The sequence below is a fragment of the Strigops habroptila genome, chromosome 5 (assembly GCF_004027225.2).
Source record: "Strigops habroptila isolate Jane chromosome 5, bStrHab1.2.pri, whole genome shotgun sequence".
NCBI lineage: Eukaryota > Metazoa > Chordata > Aves > Psittaciformes > Psittacidae > Strigops > Strigops habroptila.
Window position 1 is genome coordinate 32,451,565 of NC_044281.2, and position 21,038 is coordinate 32,472,602.

At 37.9% G+C, this 21,038-nt stretch overlaps 1 protein-coding gene across 1 annotated transcript in view; it reads left to right on the forward strand.

The window, feature by feature from the left end:
• GRID1 (glutamate ionotropic receptor delta type subunit 1) overlaps positions 1 to 12,556 on the forward strand; it is a 536,616-nt gene extending 524,060 nt beyond the window's left edge. Inside the window, exon 16 of the mRNA XM_030487824.1 lies at positions 11,938 to 12,556. Coding sequence (XP_030343684.1) covers positions 11,938 to 12,366 — 429 coding nt within the window. The 3' untranslated portion in view covers positions 12,367 to 12,556. The remainder of the gene's footprint in view (positions 1 to 11,937) is intronic.
• The last annotated feature ends 8,482 nt before the right edge of the window (positions 12,557 to 21,038 follow it).

The window sequence follows — 21,038 nt, forward strand, 5'->3', positions numbered from 1 at the left end:
ATTCATTAACAATCACAGTCTCCACAGCTTAGTTTGTGATTTCTTAACTTTCTCATGCTTCTGCAAAAACATTTTATTCAACAGACTGTCTTCACTTTTCTGTTCTCACTTTTTATTTTCAAATGATAAAAAGGGGGCAGCAATTCAAGTACTGTCCAGAGAACAGATTGTGTACTAGTAACGGCATCTTTTAATTCCTGTTTCCTGGTACTCTCCGCTTAATAATGTTTTAAATGTTGTTAAATCTCAAAAAGTCTAGGCTCTGCAATACTTTGTAGCTCTATAGGACAGAGGGAGATAACAAAATTACTCTAAAAATTATCACAAATATCTTGGCAGTATACAGGATGAAAGAAAGAAAACCTGTATCTCTGGCCAGGGCAGCCTTCTATGATTTGCCTTAAGTTACCTTCTATCCATTTTCAATTATATGCAAATTCCAGACTACCTCAAAAATCCATATTTCCAGCTTTAGCAGTGACGAAAGTTATCCACTAGGACTCTCCTCTGGTATTAGAAGACTATGAAGCCCAGTGTACCTTAGAAGTGGAAATACAAGCTAGCAGATGCAAGTTCAATGGATTGAAATTTGTCGCTGTAACAATTGTGGTCTGCGCCATATTCATCTCACTTCAGTTCTCCAACCAGATATTATTTCATGGCGATCTCCAACCAGATATTATTTCATGGCGATACTTTCAGCATGGTGTCAGCAGTGTTGTTTTTTATTATTAAAAAGTCTTATGCTTTCACCATTATTTTCACCTTCCTTCTCTTTTTCTTTGTCAGTTCATTTACCTTGTCACCTTTGTGTATGCTTTTTGTCTGATAATTTTATTTCGTCTGGGATGGTTCCTTTTGAGAATGAAAGGAAACATGAGATCCTCAAACTGGTATTTTATTTTCCCTTCATTGCATGTCCTCTATACTTTATCTTGGGTTTATTTTAAATTACTTTTTTTCTGTATTTTTATGGCATGTCTGAAATCTTTGTACATTTTTTGCTCAGTTGCATATAAGTGATCATTTGTTTGTACCACTGTATTGTATTCTACTTTTCTAAGAATAAATAAAGTTTTTTGGGGAAAATGAATCATGCAAACACTGGCAAAAAAGTGCATTTTAATGCCATCTAGAAATTCAGTTTCAAACTAGCTTTGAATATAATAAGCTGTGAAACTGTTTTAACTAGCATTTTTAAATCAGCAAAGCAATGTAAGGAATTAGTCAGGCCAGAATGCAAAGTTTAGTGTTGTTTGATGATGAAGTATAAGCTGGAAAAATCAGTTAAAGGACAAAAAAAAAAAAAAAGGCAGAATGTAATATATAAGTTGTCTTGTACAGAAACTGATAATAACTGGAAGGGCATCTTAAGTAACTCAGTATTGGCTTTTACATGAATGAAGAAACAAGATTTTCTCCTTAGAAGTCCCTAGCATTGAAACAGCTATTATGTAATATCTGGTCATAGACAGTATGCTCATCAGAATGCAGTGAAATCAGTCAACTCTTCCTATTGATTGCCATAGATTTAGGTCAAGGCTGTAATGGATTTAAAAGTGACATGTCATCCCTGTGATTAATGACACCAGGCCCAGGCTTCTGCTACCCAAAGCTATGTTGAAGCATTGAAGTTTGATTCCAGCATATTTCTGTAGCTGCAAGGAAGGGATTTTTGTGTTTGGCTTAATTTTTGCTCTTGGTCATATAAGAAAATTCTGCTAATGGGATTCTTAGGGATATAAATCTGGATTTACTCCACATGAACCTTAGAGGGGAAAAAAAAAGAATATTCAACAGAAATAAGCTTAAAAAATGAATGTTGCCATGCAGGGAAGTTGGAAAGAAACACTCTGTTTAAAATTCCAGTTTGGTAATGAATTTAAGTACTTGCTTATGTTGCATTATGTCATCCATCCCAGAGAACTTCTGTGGCTACTCATGTGCTTGGCATGAGCTTATGTATTTTACTGAATTGGAGCCTTAATGTGTCAGATTCCTTTAGATTCTTCACACAATGTTTACAGAGCTAATGTTTGTATATTTTATCTCAGCCTACAGTGCTATTTTAAAGTTGACTTTTTCAGGGGGGGTTGAATGTTCGGTGGTAATGAAATCAGTAAAAGTTTAAAATAAAAAACGTAAATGTGACTTTTTTCTCCTTTTTTTTTTTTTTTAATGTTTTTGTAGTTTATAAAATGCCTTAGGCCTTGATCCAAATAAGCATTTAAATATGTATGTAAAATTAAATAAGAGTATGTGCAAACTGAAAGTTACATGTGCATTGAAGTGATTTGCTGAAGATTGAACTTACTGTACAATATTAACAGGCAATTTATATATCTATTTATTGAATTTAAATAATTTTATAATACCTGAAATAACCTGTGCTCAATATTAGCAAAATATTAAGAAATCACAGGTACTAATATTGTGGAAAATAGATATATTTAAAAAAACAAACAAATAAACTTGGATCGTTTGGGTATGATTTTCCGTAAGTTCAGAACCATATTTATAAGCGCATATATATAGGAAAGAACTACTCAGACTTACCCAACATAACAAGTACTATTTCTTCATAAGTATTCAGTATCCAAGAGTTCTGTTATGGGAAACTGGTGGCCAGATTATTATGATGCTGAGCTATTTTTAATAATTTGGCTTGCCATGTATTTTCACATGTCGAAATAGGAGCCTGAGCAGTTTCCAAAATATAGTCCCAAATGGGTTGCAGAAGCCTTTTCAAAATGCAGATTTTAATTAAAACATTTGTGGCTAGTAGTCATAAATAAGAATTTCTAAGACTTTCACATAGCTGGAGTGGAGAGGAGAGGCTTTGCAGTGCAACTATCGCAACTATCACTGGGCATCAAACAGGTTGTAGAAGCAATTCCTTGTGTCTCCCATGCCAACTACCTCTTGCACTCCTAGCATAATAGGAAAAAATGGGAACTTCTGAGATTTGGATTTGAGTAGGCTGGAATGGTGAAGAAGGATGATGATAGAGCAATCTGTTATGCCTGATGCTCCAGTAGATTAAATCAGACTGTTAAAGGGTAGCATTGCTTTGCTTTGGGCTCAGTAGAGTGAAAAATTACATCCCTTGTGGACTAGATAATAATTTAGGATTTAAAAGCTGTGTAAACCAAGGTAAAGAATCCATTAAGTTTTAGGGAGTTTTGGAACAGAACCTCTGTGAATTTAATCTTTACTTCATAAAAGAATAATCTGTCACCTTGCAGGGTCATTTTCAATGTAGTTGAATTGTGAAAACACCACCTTCTTCAGGGCCATTCTCTCTGGTTACAGTGCCTAGAATCTGCTCTTTCAAAACACAAGTATAAGAAGTAATAAGTATATATTTGCTAAAAAGAGTGAAAGATTGATTAAATTATTAGCCTCTCTATCTTGATCCTTTTTTTTCTCCCCACATCTTCCTTTTCCTTTCTGTCTGGAGATGGCCAATGATGTGAGGTTGGGCCTCAGAAGCTTGGTGAGACTTAATAAACATACAGATAACTGATTTGTTGTTGAAAATGCCTGCACACATGAATTCTTGCTAGTTTTCTCCTCATCTTTATCTCTCCTTGGAGCTCCCCTTGAACCTAACCTTTGTGTTGTTGGAAATGCCTGTAGCTACAGTATATCCTGTTTGTGCAGAGTAAAGGTTTCTCCATGTGCAACTTTTCCTAAGAGTTCCTTTGCAGAGACATTGGCATGCTCATCAGCCAGCACTCATTCAGTACTGCATTTTGCTGCTTGTCTTGAAAAATGTTTCTTTGCATTCTCTTACTGTTCTGTTTATTCTTAACCTTGTGAAAACTGTGGAAACATCTGTATAATGTACGCCAGTCATTAATTTTCTTTGTAGTTGAGTTACCAGCTTCTAATGCTCGTGAACCAAGGTTGGTAAGGATTTTAAAGCTTGATTACCTCAGCATGAGGCTGAATGTCCCTGTTGATACTGAGTAACAAATGAAGGTCTCTTACCTTGCAGGTTTGAGTCTGCTGTCGGTTGTGAGGACTAGCCAGTGTTTCTCTGATTGCAGTTAGTTAATGGATTGTGATGAATGTGGGAGCAGATCACTGCAGGAGACTGTGGGGCTCCTGCTGTCACCTAATGGGCAGTGCTTGTCCCATTGTTTCTGTGTCCTGCATATTTATTGACACAGTACCGTAGCATACAGATGCAGGTGAAGAGAAAAAAGTAAAACAAAGACACATGTTTAGCTGTTTTAAATTGGTGTTCATCATAAGCATCAGTGGCCTAGTGGGGAGCGTAATGTCAGGTGAATTTCTGGACAGGGCTCCCAGACACAGACCATGGGACAGTTACAGCCATTTTAAGAATTAGATCCCTGGCTAGATGTGATCAGGTTAGATTAATCCAACCTGGGTAAGGGAGTAGTGCCAGTGTGGGAAGATACGGACTACTGCATGAAGCTCCTTGCTGTTCTGTAGCAAGTCACTGTTACTTGATTGGTCTTTAGGTTTTTGATAATAGTTTCTTCCTTTCATCAGTTACAGATATATTCTGGCTGTGGGTAGGTGGGAATAAACTTTGGCAATGTATTTGAAACAATTTTATATCACATTAACAATCTTAGCAGTATTCTGTTGATTCTCACTTTTTTTCAGGTTTACTTAAAAGGGAAAAGAATATTACTTTTTCTTCATAAAGGAACTTCTGCTGTTGGAGACCATCTCCTAATGAATAAGATGGCCTCTTGTACATAACTTTTTATAAAGTTTTGTTTCTTTGAAAATGATCACACATTGAATGAAATTAATATATTTTAAAACTCTTTATTCTTTCAGTTGGCTAACAGTCTACTGGACCTCAGCTGATGTCAGTCTCAATGTATTTTTCTAACAGCTGTTTTATGGGTGATAGCTTATTTAATTGCTAATTTAAAATACATGGTCTAGTTTCCACTTACAAGAGCAGAAGCTTGATTGCAGACTTCAGCCTATTTATAAAAGTAGTTTTTCAAGTAGACTCTTGAGGTGCATCGTACTTATTTCTAATAAGATACTATTATGGTCAACCCACATTCCTGCAGAGTACACTCAGAAACAACTCAACAAATTTTATGTAACATTAAGTGCTTTTTGAATAGGTCAGTTGCCTGTATTAAATTAATGACAGCGAACATACATCATTGCTGCATCTGTTTACATGTCTGTCTGCATTTCACTGCATTGTTGTCTGCAGAATCTCTAGAATAATGAGTGTGGCAAACTGAGTCATATTAAAAAGGGGTTATTTGTATTAATATAAGACCATACAGTGTTGTCACTGTTTTGCAGAACATCTATGACATATATCATCACTGCTTTTTCTTCTTGAGCAAGCCAATTATGTCTGGGTTTGCCACTCTGTCAGAGCCTTCTGAAATAAATTAAAATTACAGCTTTACATATGCAGTAGCTGTAGCTGAAAGTAATGATAATGACCCTGAGTGAATACAGAATTTCAAAATAACCTTAAACAAATGTACATATGCAGAGCTACAGCTTCTTCATTTCTCCTTAAATGTTTCAGTCCATGATTTCTGAAACCCCATGGACAGAAGCTGGTAGCTGGATGGAGCTGTGGGTTTTGATGCTGAGCTAAGAAGAGAATAGCCTGTGGGTACCTGAGTATACAAACTTTGCTGTTTCAGTTTTATTTCTCTGCTTTGTTTTTCAGCTATGAAGCATGTCTGTCTGTGCATGGAAGTGCTTCAGAGACTTCCTTTCTGCCTAGCTGGGTACATGTGTGCCTTCCATCATCTGTGTTTCATGACCACTGAAACTTGAATTTTTTAACAGATGCATATGGGTTAAGAGGTGTTTTATATGGATGGTAGAGGGCCTGGCATGTAACCTGGTTAAGGTCAGAAGAGGAAATGTTTGTCTGAGGCTGGAGCTTGACTCAAATATTGAACCCCAGTCCTAATCACAAAATTGCCTTACTTTTTAAATAGCTCTTTCGCTTACTGAAAATGTAATATCAACATTTATGTCTTGGTTTCATTTTCTCACCAAAAGATAATCCTTCATATTGTCGCCCAAGACAGAAACAGACAAACAAACAAAACAGAAATGTGCCATGATTGATGATTAAGACTACATTACTTTAAAAGCATTATTTTCCGCCTATTTCCTGTGGCTTATTAAGAACTACATTTTTAGGCTTTTCATACTTGGCACACTTATCAGCATCTGACAAGGAGGTATTAGTGCATTCATGATAGTCCCCCAGTGTATATGCCTGACTGCCCATATTGGCTACATTTCTGAATTTTTAGTATTTGATATTTAGGGTCAGGGCCATTGGTCTGTTTCTTCTTCACTAGTCTAGTGTGGTTTTATTTGCATGTGTGGGATGCAGATGTGGCGTATCATAGTTTTGGCATAGATTTAGCATCAAATTTCTGCAGATACTAGGTCTTCCTTTTAGGGTATCTGTCTCCCTTTTTGGCCTTACTGAAACTGCTTGTAATGTTTTTATCTCTTCAAGTGGCTTCTCTTGAACTTCGTGATAAGATCAGAGAAATCATGAGTAAGAACAGGGGCCACATTAGTGTCTTTAATAAAATATTTTGTTCAAAAATCTTCTCTTTGGAAAATCCCAACTGTTGCAAGCCTGGCAGCTAAACAGTATTACCTTTGAATTAATTGTGTTTAGAGTGATGTAGGCAGTTTCTTGAAAACATCAGCTGTAGGTCCTTTCCAGCACTCACGGAGATGTCTTTCGAATTTGATGTTGACTCCAGACCTCCCAAGTAGTTTCATCCTGATTGCCCCCGTGCTGTCAAAAGGCACAGAAAATAAGCTAGAAAAAGATATCTATTACTCCGTAAATCATCCTGTCTGCATTTTTATCCTGCCATAATTTCTCTCCACATGATAAGGCCAAACTTGGTTATTCCTGAAAGGGAGTTGTAGTTTCTTGAAGGTGCAGTTGTGCAGGGTTAGTTGTTCCTGGATAGTTCTGGTGAACATCATTCAAGTCCATGTCAACGGTTACCACGGTGTGCTCCTGCTGTCAGTCACAGGCCACTGAACCTGTCACTCATGATCAAGTGTTTGGGATATATAAGAAACATGTCCTTCCTTCACCCTTCCAGAACTCAAACTCACTGGGGAAAAATGACATTTAAATTGGTATTTATGAATAAGAGAATTTCCTCACCAGAAGCAATGTCTGGTTAGCTATTTTACTGAAGTTTGAGGAGAATAAGCCTGCGTTTATAACTAATTTTCCTTACATGTGGTATTTTTTCTTACTTTCTTTCACTGATTAATTTCCTCAACTGATCTATTTGGAGTTCAACGTTAATATTGAAAACAGAATTATGAAGATAGCAAAGGAAAACTATTTAATCTCTTTCTGACAACACAAGCATATACATTTATGCAATGTACCTATGTATGAAAAGTGAAGTTTAATTGGCATGTAACATCTGAGATGTGACATATTTATGGTATTAATTTTTGTATATTAAGTACAAAAAGGATAGAGAAAAAAACCTTTGGTAACATGTCTGTTACAGACACTGAAGTATTCATTCAGCTCTTGAAGAGGCCTAACAAGAGCTAAGTGGAGCTGAAGCGAGAAACCTTTGTGAAGAGAAACCAGTAAGGCTTTCCCCAAGGGCCTTGCCTTTGGTAAGGGAGGTCTAAGTGCTAGGAAACCAGCACACCAGCCTCCACTTTGGGTCTGTTTTTTTTCCATCCAGATGCCAGGTTTGGTGCCTCTGCCGTTCCCTGGATCCAAGCATCAATTATTAATTTATAGTAATTTATTAATTTTAATTCTTTAAATGCAAAAATAGAGAATAGTTACAGCATTAGAAAGCTTGAAAATCTCTTGCAATGCTACATTACCATTTCACAGTTAAAGTGACAAAGCCTCAGGATATGAAAAAGCAACCTAACTGTTTAAAATTATACCAAATGGCTCATATTTAATGAGAGTTATAGAACTAAAAATAAATAAGAACTGAGCTGACAAGGGAGAAAAAATAATAACTTTTAAGATTTGTTTTTCTGGCTTTATTGCCATTTAACCCTTTTTACATTTACCTTGTTACTTTTCAGTAAGTAACATATGCTTTGTTACTGAATTTTCCAGGAGAACAATAAAGGAAAAGAAGATGAGGTTTACAGAATTTACAAATTCTGAAAGCTTGGCTTGTCAAATAAAGCTATCCCAAAACCTTCAGTTCTGGAAATCTTGGGATTCAAGGCAGTCTTCTAGTAATGTAATGACAAACTAATCTTTACAAGCGTTTCTAATTTTTATCATAGGGTTTTTTTAAGCATTTGAAAAATCATTCAGCATTAAGATAGTTTCATACAAAGCTTGACATTTAGTTGTTTAGCTGCTCTTCATATAGTAAGACAAAGGGAAGAACCTTTAAGAATATGTTTTTATTATTCCTCAGAGACAGGGTTGTTTTCCTTAACCTTTACACGCATTTTATTTTAACAACAAAAAGAATGAATAATGTGAACTTCTGGGTTCTTGGAAGCCTTTAAAAAGTTTTCTCCAATTTTAGTAAGGCCTGAAAGTTGTCCTTAATGCTGAAGAAAGAGCTAGAAGTAAACAAATGAAATCCCCACCCCTACCTTTTAAAAAAGCCCAAGCGTTTACTTCTCTACCTACTTCATAAACTGTTTTGTTGTAGATAAAACATGATGTCTGAGTTCAGGAATTACGTCTTTCTTGATAATGAAAACTTTAGTGCACTGAAGCATAAGTTTATATTGTGAAACATAAGCAACTGCAAATCCATTTTCTGAAGAATGCAGTCCCAGTCCAGCTGCTGTGCTGGACTGTGCATAGCAGAAGAGGGCAATCCTGTTAGACCAACAAAGGGAAATATTCTAAACGAGATTAATCTTAATAACCCCTCTGGTCTGGACCAAGAGATGTCTGTTAAGAGCATCCCATCTGTGGTTCTTTAGTTTACATCTTAGAAGACCTAAGCTAAAGGTACAACCAGGATTAATTTATCCTTTGAATTCTATCACCTTTTGTGCACAGAGGCTCCAAATGAAGAATACGCTTCATTCACAAATGTATTTTTCCTCTGCAAAAACTTAATGACTGCATGTTGCAAATATTGAAACTCTACCTTTCCCTCTGGCTTGGCTAGTTATCCCAGTCACATTACATTTGTTCCTGTAGCAAAGCAGGATGCAATGCACTGAGGATGTGCTTAAAGTCAAAAAATAAAAAAACAAATAAAATGCTGATGTATATTTTCAATTGAAATTATATGAAGAAGGCAAAAGGTCAGAAAAATGCAACTGAGTCATGAACTTCTTCAAAGTCTTATTTAGGAAAATTTGTTTTAGTATTTGCTCAGTTCTAACCTGAGTTCTCTATTTTATTATTTTTTATTTTTTATTTTTTTATAGTAGGGCCTTAGCAAGAATAGGGGTCCCAGATGACTAGAATGCTGACTTAGGAGTCTAAATTAGACCTAGCAGCATTTTTGAGAAAAGAAGTAGTACAGGCGACCTAAAAAAGCATTATATAATGGGCTTCTGGGAGCTAGCTTCCTTAGACGCAGGTATTGTCACAAGTGGCAGTACCTGAAGTTTGTGGATAAGCAGAACTTTGCAGCAAGTTTTTATTAGCAGACAGCTGAGGAAAACACAGCAGTGCAAAAGAAACCTGCCCAGAGAGCTCGAGCCCTTCCTCCCAATGGGGGATAATACAGGAACACTTCTCACACTTGCCCCCAGTCCACAATTTTACCTCAAGAGAGAGAAATAAATAAGATTATGAATTAATCCTTAATTTACTTAGCTACAGAGTTTATGAAAAAGCTTCTGTGTTATCATCAGTTTGGTGCGTTGTCTGACTTACCGAATGAAGAGCCTAACAAGCCAGGTATGGCTGTCGTCAAGAAGAAATTAACACAGCTGCAGGGGTTATCTGATAAAGTATTGTGTGGTCCCTTTCTGCCACAAAAGTTATTTTTTTTAATTTATTGTTGATTGATTTTCTCTAACTAAAAATGATCTGGTTATTTGCTTAAAAAAAAACGGTATTTTTTTGAAAAATAGTTTGTTTCCTTGGTGAGGAAGATGATATCCCCTAGGTTTCTGTGAACTTCCTTGAGATTTGGGTGGATTTGTGATGTATTTGAAATAGGAATTCATTTTCTACTGTTAACAAAGGAGATGCAATGTGCAGCTCAGCCCTGTAACGGTGGGACAGTTATACTCAGCTGAAATCAATATGGATTTACTCTAAGCTAAGGACACAGGTTTGAGCTCATCATCATGTAACACTAGTTCATTTCCAAATCCATGCAGAGATCAGCAAACCCAACAGTGCTTGAGTAATGTAGAAGTGGTGTTAAATCACAAGTTTAGAATCAAATCTGTAGTTGACATTGACTAGAATCAAGGGCTTTGGAACTGACTTGTCAATTTACAGGTTTGCATTTCAGTGGAGACCACTGAAATAATACTGCAATTCTCTGTGCTCCACCTGAACACAAGTGGCAAAAGATCATGAGGAGTGGGAGGAAGTGGAACCTTATAATTCTCTGTTCCCAAACCTAGTTTTCGGTATGAGTAAGAGCATCTGTAAGACCATTGGTGTTGGATTTAACAAACATTTAAGCACACCCTGATCTGTGGGCAATCAGAGATTACTGCCACACAAAATTTTCAGGTAGTCCTGCTTCTTAGGCTGGAATCTTGCTGTCTGCCTAGTGTAATTACAGGCTTCTGTCAGAGAATTTCTCCATTTCGGGGATTGTTGAGCTTTTATATATGCTTTGCTGTTATTCTGCTGTATGTTATACGTGCATCAAATAACTACAACTGCAGATCATAGCTCTGCTTTATGAAATATAGAGAAATGATACAATATAATACCTTTTTATTGGCAATACAAAGCTACCTATTAAAATTCAGTCATACAGCATCCCACGTGGTTGACTTTACTCTGCCAGTTTTGTTGCTTTCCAATTTGAGCATCCTGAATGCCGCACTGAGATGATAAACAGCCCATTGCAGGTCTTTGCTGCTTCAGGTTTTAAAGATGACTTCTTTTGCTGTATTTCCTCGTGGAAGTTAAAACATTTGGAGTAAGTGATCCTGAAAGTCCTTTCAAGAGACTGCTCTGGGGGCCTTAAGCAATGCATTCGTAGAAGGTGGTGATGCATTTTCTAAGGGCCAGTGTTATTTTCCAAAGGTCTGACCAGAGACAGGCTTTTACCAGATGACATGTAAAGGTGGCAGGCAGCTCATAGTTGGTCACACAACTATTCAAAACACAAAGGCGTTATCCCCTCCCCAGGTCTCCCTCAGTGCTGTTCCTGTAGTTTGTAGTCCATGCTGCATAGATGACCCAGGGCTTTATGCTGGAAAAGGAGACTTTATCACCACAACCCATGGCCAGTAAATTTTGGCACATGAAGCAACTACCCTGGAGTCACCTAGGCTGCGTATGGTGTTTAACTGACACGTTCCTTAGAAAACGCACTGCAACTAGATAAGACAGGTAAGCTGTCTTGTGGTTACAAGTTGGTGACCTGCTCACTGAAATTTGGAGTCCCAACTCACTTGTTTATCTGCCATACGCTTTTTTTCTGGGTTTGTGCAAAGTGAGCTAAGGGCTTGTGGGATGTGCTGGTCCCTGGTGCAAGCTCCTGCTAGCCGAACCAGAGCCATCAGTTTACCTCCAAGGAGGGTGGGTCTGACAACATCAGGGGTTTTGCAGGCTGAGATTGAGCAGGTGTTCTGTGTGTTTCTCAGCTGGAGATGTTGGGCAGACCTTGAGGTTTTGCATACGCACAGATGAAATTACGATGATGTAATGAGTGAAGAGCAACTCCTGTCCCACAGAGGAAGAAGAGGGGGGCCAGGCATAACTGGAGATTGTGTTTGGACTGATTGTTCTGGTTTCTTCCTCACCAGGACAAAGAAGTGAACCTGGAGCAGGTCCATAGACGCATGAACAGTTTAATTGATGAAGACATAGCCCACAAGCAAATCTCTCCAGCATCCATTGAAATCTCAGCCTTGGAGATTGGTGGCATGCAGCCAGCTCAGACCCTGGAGCCGGTACGCGAATACCAGAACACACAACTTTCTGTCACCACCTTTTTACCAGAACAGACAACTCATGGTGCCAGCAGGACACTCACAGCTGCCTCAGGCAGCAACCTGCCGCTGCCCCTGAGCAGCTCAGCCACCATGCCCTCCATACAGTGTAAACACAGGTCACCAAATGGAGGACTATTTCGTCAGAGCCCTGTGAAAACCCCGATCCCAATGTCATTTCAGTCTGTGCCAGGGGGAGTCATTCCAGAAGCAATGGAGCCCTCGCATGGAACATCCATATGACGAAAACTAACAATAAAACAACCAGCAGAGCTTTTTAATACAAAATTTAAAAGAAATGAAAAAAAAACCCACAAAAATGAACTCTTACATTTTCCTTGTATATACCTGTAAATAATGAAAGAATGAAGTGGGGTAAAAGTGTATTTTGAATATTCTCAATTTTCGAAGTAAGTAAAAAAAAAAAAAAAAACACAAAAATGTATGAATGACTTTGTAAATTTTGTTCTATATGAATAAAAAGGCAAACTACTTGTGATCGTTCTCAAGTGCCAAAGAAGACCAGTTACTGGGACTGAGGGCCATACATTTTTTTCTGTGGATTTCAACATTTATTCTCTTACTGTTTTTCTGTGGTTTTGTTTTTTTTGTTTGTTTGTGGGGATTTTTTTTTGAAGAAAAAAATATATCTGTTTCTTGCTAGAAAAGCTATCTATACTCAGATCTCTCCCCAGAACCCTATTTTACAGTCAAGATGGCAATTCACTTGGGGAATGTAACAGCTGGTATTAGTGTAGCAGTAACAAAAGTTTTAAATGTGAATTATAACTATAAGCCAAGAAACAGGAAAAAGAAAAGGAAAAAAAAGAGAGAAATTCTTCGTTCTAACAAGGGATTTAAACTTCCACACGGTTTCTAAGTTTAAGTACAGGATTATTTAATTGTGATTTTACATGTCTGCTGTGCCGTGTGGCTCTTTTTATTTAACCTTCTGTGTTTTGTTATATATATAATGTATGTTATATATGTTATATATATGACATATATATATAAATGCTTTGATAACAGGTTTTTGTTAAAGGGGAAAGTTTTTAAGAAAAAACCGATCAGCTCTTTTTTGTCTTGCGTACACGACCGAAAATGGGGAGGAACCAATATTTCAAAGGAGTAAGCCAAGGAAGAACAGGAAATAATGGCGTTGCAGTGACTGCCCTCTGGTGCCATCTCTTTCTTTAAGATTTCAAGGAATTTGCTGCATAATGGATGCAATGCTTTCTGTTAAAGTCATATCCCTGAATCACAAGGATAAGCTCATGACTATAAGCACAGCTCTGCTTTTTTTCCATTGATTTTTGTAAAGAGAAACATTTTAATGGCCGTGTCTATAATCTTAGTAGAAATGGCTGTAAAATGTTTGGGATTTTTTTTTTTTTGTCTGTGAAACACAATCAGAGGGTAAAGATAGAGCAATACTACAGTGAATTTAATGTCTCCTGCAAAGGAGAAGGTGCAATTTCATATGCCAAAAAATCAAAACCAAACCACATTGTTTCCTTTCCACATAGTAGTTCAAATGCCCAAGATGACTGATAGCCGGTGCCCTGCCCACTGTTGCTAATGTACTATCACTATCTTTCAGAATTGGGATAATTTAGTGTCTTCTCAAACATACCCATATAGCTGGGTTATAATTTCCCTTTGTAGCTGGATTTCTTCACTTTATTAGAACACTGCTATTTGGAAAAAGCTGTAGATCTCGGTGCAGCAAAATCACTGCCTACATTAAATTATGTTTGAACAGAGGTAAAATGCATTCACATCTCAAGAAAGTCAGCAGGAAATCTGGGTCAGATTTTTTGACAAACATTCCATTGACTGCTTCTAATTTGATTTGCATAATTACACAACAGGTATATTTATGGGATGATAAAAGTCCTCAAATTCTTACATTTCTAGTTTAAGTGATAGGGAAGAAAAGTCAATGTGTGATTCAAAAACAGCCTAATGGAAGAGCATACTCAGCATACTGCTTCTCAAATGAGTAATATTGATGGTAACTTAGAGTATTTTTGCAGGGATTAATTTGTCTTTGTTGTCAAGCTGGTTCCTTGTGAAGACAGTTGATTTTGCAGCTTGGCACAAATTACACTATTTGCTTCAAACTAATTAAAAATGAATAATACTCTAGCCAGCTGACTAGATTTATCCTATTTAGAAACTTGGCCCACACAAGCTTGGGATTTTTTTCTGTCTTCTTTTGTTATAGTTATCATTATCTTAAGAAACCTATGGCCAAAGGAAAAAATAGACATTTCTTCCACTGATTTTTTTCATCACTTTCCATGAGTACACTAATTAGTTATGAAATAGGTGAAAGAAATAGGTGAAAGAAAAAAAAAAAAGCACACCTAGATACCTGTAAAGACAACTAGAAGCAACTATTTGTATTGGAAAAATCCCTCATTTTTATTACAATTTAAGATTTTAGCAGCTGCAGAGGAACATGCTCCAGGTGAGGTGCAAAGAAATGCTTGTGTAGCTATGGGGATGCAATCTGCAAGCTAGGGCTTGGCTGGAGTGGGTATTCCCTCCCCAGCAGTACCAGGGTGGGTTGGCCATCAACCCTCATTCTGAGCATCCTCCAGAGCAGGTTGGTGAGTAGCAAACTTGGCTGCCTTGGCAGCATGGGGCAATCACACAACCATGTCCTCCCTTCTGGATGATGAAGAGTGATAGTGCCATGCCACTGCTGCTGGTTCTGCACCAATGTTGTAAGAAACAAGCTCATCAGGGGTTGTCTGAGCTGTTCCTTTGCCATTTCCCCACAAAGCATGTTATTTATTTGCTGCAGCACAGGTCAGAATAGGGAATTGAAACCTTCCTTTAGTGAGGCATCACTGCTTTCATAAACCATGTTAGATTTTTTTTTTAATAATAGTCTAAGCCATGGTACTGAATAAACTGAACTGCATTTGTGGAATAAACTGTGAATACAGTATGTTTTGGGAATGGGTTGCCCAGGGAGGTTGTGGATGCTCCATCCCTGGCGGTGTTCAAGGCCAGGTTGGACAGAGCCTTGAGCCACGTGGTTTAGGGCAAGGTGTCCCTGCCCATGGCAGGGGGGTTGGAACTAGATGATCTTAAGGTCCTTTCCAACCCTTACGATTCTATGATTCTATGATTCTATGATTAATGTTCTCCATATTCATTGTTCTGTTGGCTTAGTCTTGCTGTATGCTGTAGAGTTTGGAAGTGGGATTTAACTTATAAACAATGTTAGATCTCACTGATTCTCATGCATAGAATATGACTCACCTGTTTGAGTCCTCTGTAGTATTACATCTAAGACAATCAGGATCTTGAAAAATCAAACCACACAGACCTCTTTCAGAAAAGTATTTAAGCATGTGTGTAAGTCCTATAGAAAGCAGCTGCTTTAGGCATAAGTTGAAATGCTTTTCTGATTAATGATTAATGATTAATAAAGGCATATCTCAAATTAAATATATGACTAATTTTAAGCAGGTGAGTGAGCTCACTAAACTCTCTGGGGTTATTCAGTTGCTTAAAGTTAACTGTCTTGAGTGCTTTGCTGCACCAGGGTCTATACTGTATGAGTAGGCATTTACAATGGATCTGTCACTGTCTAGTAATTGTTTATATAGTTAGCAAGTCATAGCTTGAGCCTGTCAACTATGACAGGAAGCTGTTCAATCTTTCATGTGATGGTGGTTTGGTTTTAGATTATTTAAGCAAATCACCAGGTTCTCCTTGAACATAAACAATATTTCTTTCCCCATAACTTCCAGTTTTGAAAGTAAATGCAGAATGTATGATTTCCATATTCTGTCTCATATTCTGCTTCATATTTATATCTTCAATTTGACACATCAAAGCATTCACTTTCTATACAATATGTATTCACCACACACTCATGCATATATATTTATACATGCACAGTTACTCACAGAAGAGGTGAGAAATATAATTTCCATGTGATGTAAATGAGCATAAGTTCAAAGCCCTCACAGAGCTGTGCTGATTTACACCACCTGCAGGTTTGATCCTTCACTTTTAATATCTGGCAAATTGGTGTAGAAAAAAACCTGCAGAAATTCCCAAAAACTTTGAAGACCAAACTGTGCCCTTGATTTTTAAGTGGAACTTCCTCCGAGTGTGTTTAAAAAAGGAATGATATATGACCCTAAATATTCCAGTTCCTCCAGGATGTTTACATTGCAAAGGTGGTTGTACATGAAATAGAAATCGAGTGCCTATACCTTCCTTCTATTGTGCTCTTTTGCTGATGAACTTTCACGAAAGTGACAGCTGTGGCACAGCACTTGTAGTGCATCTTGTTCTATTGATCCATTAGTTTAGAAATGACTTTATTTTCATACAAAAATGTGACTCTGTTTCTTCTATTTGCTTGCAATCCATGGGCAATCTGCTTGCAATCTGAAGAATGCATTGCTCTTATTTCTTAGTATGTCATGTTTTTCTATTGCAATGGAAGAAGAGTAATTGTGCTTTTTAATTTCAGAGTTGAAACTTGATAGAACATTTTTATGCTGAGTTACAACTACATGTGTGCAATATTTGTCTTGCAAATTCCCAATATTTGCCTTGCTGTGATAACCATTGCTGCACTGTAGATGAAGTCTCAGCAAAACAACTCACTTTCTCTTAGCCTGCTGACAGAATAAAACACTTAAACCCAGGTTCTCACCTCTGTAAATCAGCATCCCTCCAGTGAAAGGGTCAAGTATACCAAGTTTCAGTAGGTGAAGATTTGGCTTTTAATATTGGGCTTGAGAGCACTGCTTCCCATGAGCATATATTCACTGATAGCTCTGTAAAGGAAAATGTTTTGAGTCTCAAAAATTTATCCGAAAGAGGAATATTTATTACTATTCTGAGGACTTAATGTGGATTAAAGTTTAAACTGTATGCTGAAATAGCTTAGAGAACAAATTTCTTCTTAAAATCTGTTCAATTTTAGGTATATCTCTCCTCTAAGAAAGGTTAAAAGCTGTTAGCTTGGTGGCTGGTGGAGCATTCCTTTCAGAGGAGATCATGTTACTGGACCAGTACAGCATCCACAGTGCTCAGACCTTTTTATTTTATTATATTTTGCTTTACTGACTTGAACGTGTGTTGTGGGCAGCTAAAGAATGACATAGATCTAACCACAACACATGTGGGGACCTGTTGGAAATTAGCCAAAGAATCCACATCGTTTGGCAGCCAATGAGAAAGTTAGAAGAAAACTCTGAAGAGAAGCAAAATTAAAGGTAAAATGAACATGTGGTGAAGGGGGAGGAGGAAAAGTGTGGTTACAACTCATATGTCTAGCAAAGCTGTATTACTTATATGGGAAGCCTAGATTCCATCATACAAGCAGTGGCCTCAGTTAATTGTTATTTTTCTTAATTTTTAGGAAACAAATAAAACCAGCATTTGTTCTACAAGAAACAGTTGTTATATTATTTAAGAGTTGGAATTATTTGTTTGATGATGCCAGTTTTTTGGCTTGATTCTCACTCAGCTGGGGAAAATCAGCTTCAATCAGTGATTTGCACCTAAACCAGCTGTAGGCTACTTGCTAGATGACACTCCTAAAAGCTCTTTAGGACTGCAGCTGGGAAAAATCAGCCTCACACAGCTACCCAAAAACCTCTAACTTTTTTGGTTTTGGAGAAGAGTTAAGGCTTAGCAGTATCAGTTGTATATGTCTCTGGATGCCTGGATAAGGATGCTGCTTTGCTAGTGCTCATGTTGGAGGGAAGCAATGCAGAAGCTTGGTTTCTCCAAGCTTGAAGGGTAACTGATAACAGAAGCAAGTGATGTGTAAGGCTGTAGTATCTTGTTGAGTTTTATTTTCTTTTAAGTAAGTTTACTGTCAGGCTGATTAGAGGGACTTCTTTATTTAACTGTACGCTTACAGGATACTGCTTAAATTACTTTATTTTTTTCCTATTTAAATTGAAATCAGATAGCTTGCTTAGAAATTGATGCTGGTATTAATTTCATGTCCTCTTGGAGCACCACCATCAGAAAGTTGTTTTGCGTTTTTTTTTTTAAATTCCCGTTTTTGTAAATCTCATTGGAAGATGTTTCATTTCTCAGTAATTGTTTAATTGTTTTATTGTAGTTATAAAATTCTGTAGTATTGAGAACATTAAGGCTTTTATCTGGTTCGTCTTCTATATAGTACAAAGGGGGGAAAATAAGTCCTCACAAACATAAATAAACACAGACATGGAAAGTAGCAGGGTAGGGAAAAATCTTGAAACTAAAAGAAAGATATGTTTGCACATCTTGCCGAAGCTTCAATGGCTTGGATGACTGGCTGGACAGAAAATGATTTCCGAATATATTGTACTGACTGTACTGTAGAAATAATCTGAAAATTTTCTAGGCGGGAAACCACAAATTGAAGCTCAACATGCCCTCAAGTTGTTTTCAAGATAAAGAATGCCTTCTTTATTATTGCTTTGTTATAATGTCATAACTGAAGCTGTATGTGGAGGGATATGAAACCTGAGGCTTGAAAACAGCTTTAGTTAATTATCAGGCTGCTTTTAGACTGAGTCTAAAAAGTCACTCATTAAAGGAAATATCTTTGAGATTTTCTGTATCTAAAAATTTTCGTTAATTTCTTTCTCTCTTGTAAGATGTCTGTATTTGTTTTCTGATGGAATTATATTTAAAGCAGTTAAGTATAGCACAAAGGAGCCCAGCACTTCAGGTGAGAACTGCAGCTAAAAGAACAAAAGAGTATGCAATCACGATTGAACTGTGAAGAAGAGAGATCCCAGATTTATAGCACTTTTTTCTATATATCAGCAGAAAAGCCTTGACTTCTGTTTAATGTACTTTCTATATGGTTTATATTGGATCAATCCCATCAAATTAAATACTTACAGAAGCAAAATATTCCAGCCCACCAAAGTGCTAAAATGCATATTTGCAAATAAATCTAAGCAGACACTGGAACTGTTTCCCTGTCTTGTATAGAAACCATCATTTTAATCTGCTCAAGTGGTTATACTTATTAGTAAAAGATCTGAAGGATGTAACTCAAGCATTTGGTAGTGCTGTTTGGCACCCAGACTTGTAGTGCCCAGGGCTCATGAAATGATGGAGTGTCCCTCAGCGATCAGTAGCCACAACAGCAGCACAGGGAAATGGCAATGATATTGGATTTGGGAACTAGTTTTTCATCCTGAGACATAGTTTTCACCAGTGAATAAATTGGAGATAAAATAGGTAAAAATCTTTATCTGCAGTCACAGACTCTTTTTCATGTTGGTACCTTAGCAAGGATCCCAGAGGACTGAGCTTGGCTGTGGTTGCTGCCCATGGACCCCAGCAAAAAGGACAGGCATGTCTTCTGGGTGAAGGAGAGCAATGTGTCCATGTGTACACTGTGTTTGTCCATCCATCAAGGTACTGCTTTCCAGTGTTGGCTATATTGTTGCTGCTTCTGGGTGGATAATGTCTAACAGGAAAAACTCTCCTGAGAAGCGTTGGGTGTAGGCAGGCATAGCGTTTGCAAGCTGTTGAAAATAAGTAGTTCCTGAATTTCAGCTGCTGTTTAAGAACTGGCCAGGAAAATACTTTTTTGCAATACTTTCCTTGAGTCTAAAGCCAGCCCGAATTATGGTGAGAACCAATTTTGTGGAGGGTGCTTTGGTTGTGAAAGCTTTCCACTTCCGGTATAGCAACCACTAACATGGCAATAGAAGAGCTGACAGGTCAGCATGTACCCTGTGGGGACCCTGAGATGATGGCAAAGCACGTCTAGAGTGAGGCATTTGCTGTGAGCTTCCTGGAGAGCTTGGGCCTGCTACAGTGGTGGTGGAGGAGCACAGGAGAACCGGGGAGCTGCTGGGGAAGGGGGATGCGAGGCAGGGATAGTAGCTGACAGGGGCAATGGTCTCTGGAGATGAGTGCTGATGGTGTAGCCAAGGTGGGAACTGCCCCTCAGGAAGGGTTGGTGAGGCTTGGGAATAAAATGGGGAATATGCCATATCACAGTATGAATACCCACTGGGGTATGAACCATGGGCATGGCTGCTGGATGCTACTGTCTTTACATAAAGATTTCCTAAAATCCACATCATGCTAAATGGGGAAACTTGGGTCAGACTGATCCTGGCACATGGAGAGACAAATTGTGATTGTATCAGGCAGTGCTGATAGGGCTACGAGTTGCTGTTTTAAGTCCATGCTGTTTGATTTCTCCTACTGTTCTGTCTCTGTAGATCGGCTCACTCATGTCTTCTGGGCTGTGATTAGTTGTGCAACGTTTACCCGGCTCTTTGACAGGGGGAATGTGGTTTTACAACACAGGAGCAGTATTCTCTTGCACATTTGCATTCCTGGCTTTGTCTTGTCATTCATGTCAAAATGTCAGGCAGAGAAACATATGCTTTCAAATGGAGTTTCTGTAAACCATTCGGATCAATAAGGACTGTCTGTCTGCATGTTTGTAACATCTGTCACAGAGGAATATGAAGCTCTATCAATTCAGTGGCTTAGTAAACCATATTCTGCTCCAGACTGTAGCTTGTTTACATTCAGTGACAAGAAAAAATAGGTGCTTTGGACACTGCAGAGGTCTATTGAAAAGCAAGTCCTGCTTTTTGGAAAGTAGAGGTCTCATCTTTTGCATGCAGCAAATACATGCCATCCTGATAGGCCAGGTTATTAATCCGTAGACGTGTCACTCTGAGCTCGTGATGGCTCAGTGCAGCTGCTGTTCATCCCTGATCTGCTCTGAAGGCTGGTGCAGGCAATAACCTCGATTATTCTGACACAACACCTGAAAAACTGCTGGGGTGTCAAGAGGAGAAACCACCTGCCTGTGGGCAGCAAGAGGGTTTTGGAGTGGGGTGAGGAAAGTGTCTGGCCACAGTCCATAGATGCAGTGAAGGCAAAGGCTCCCT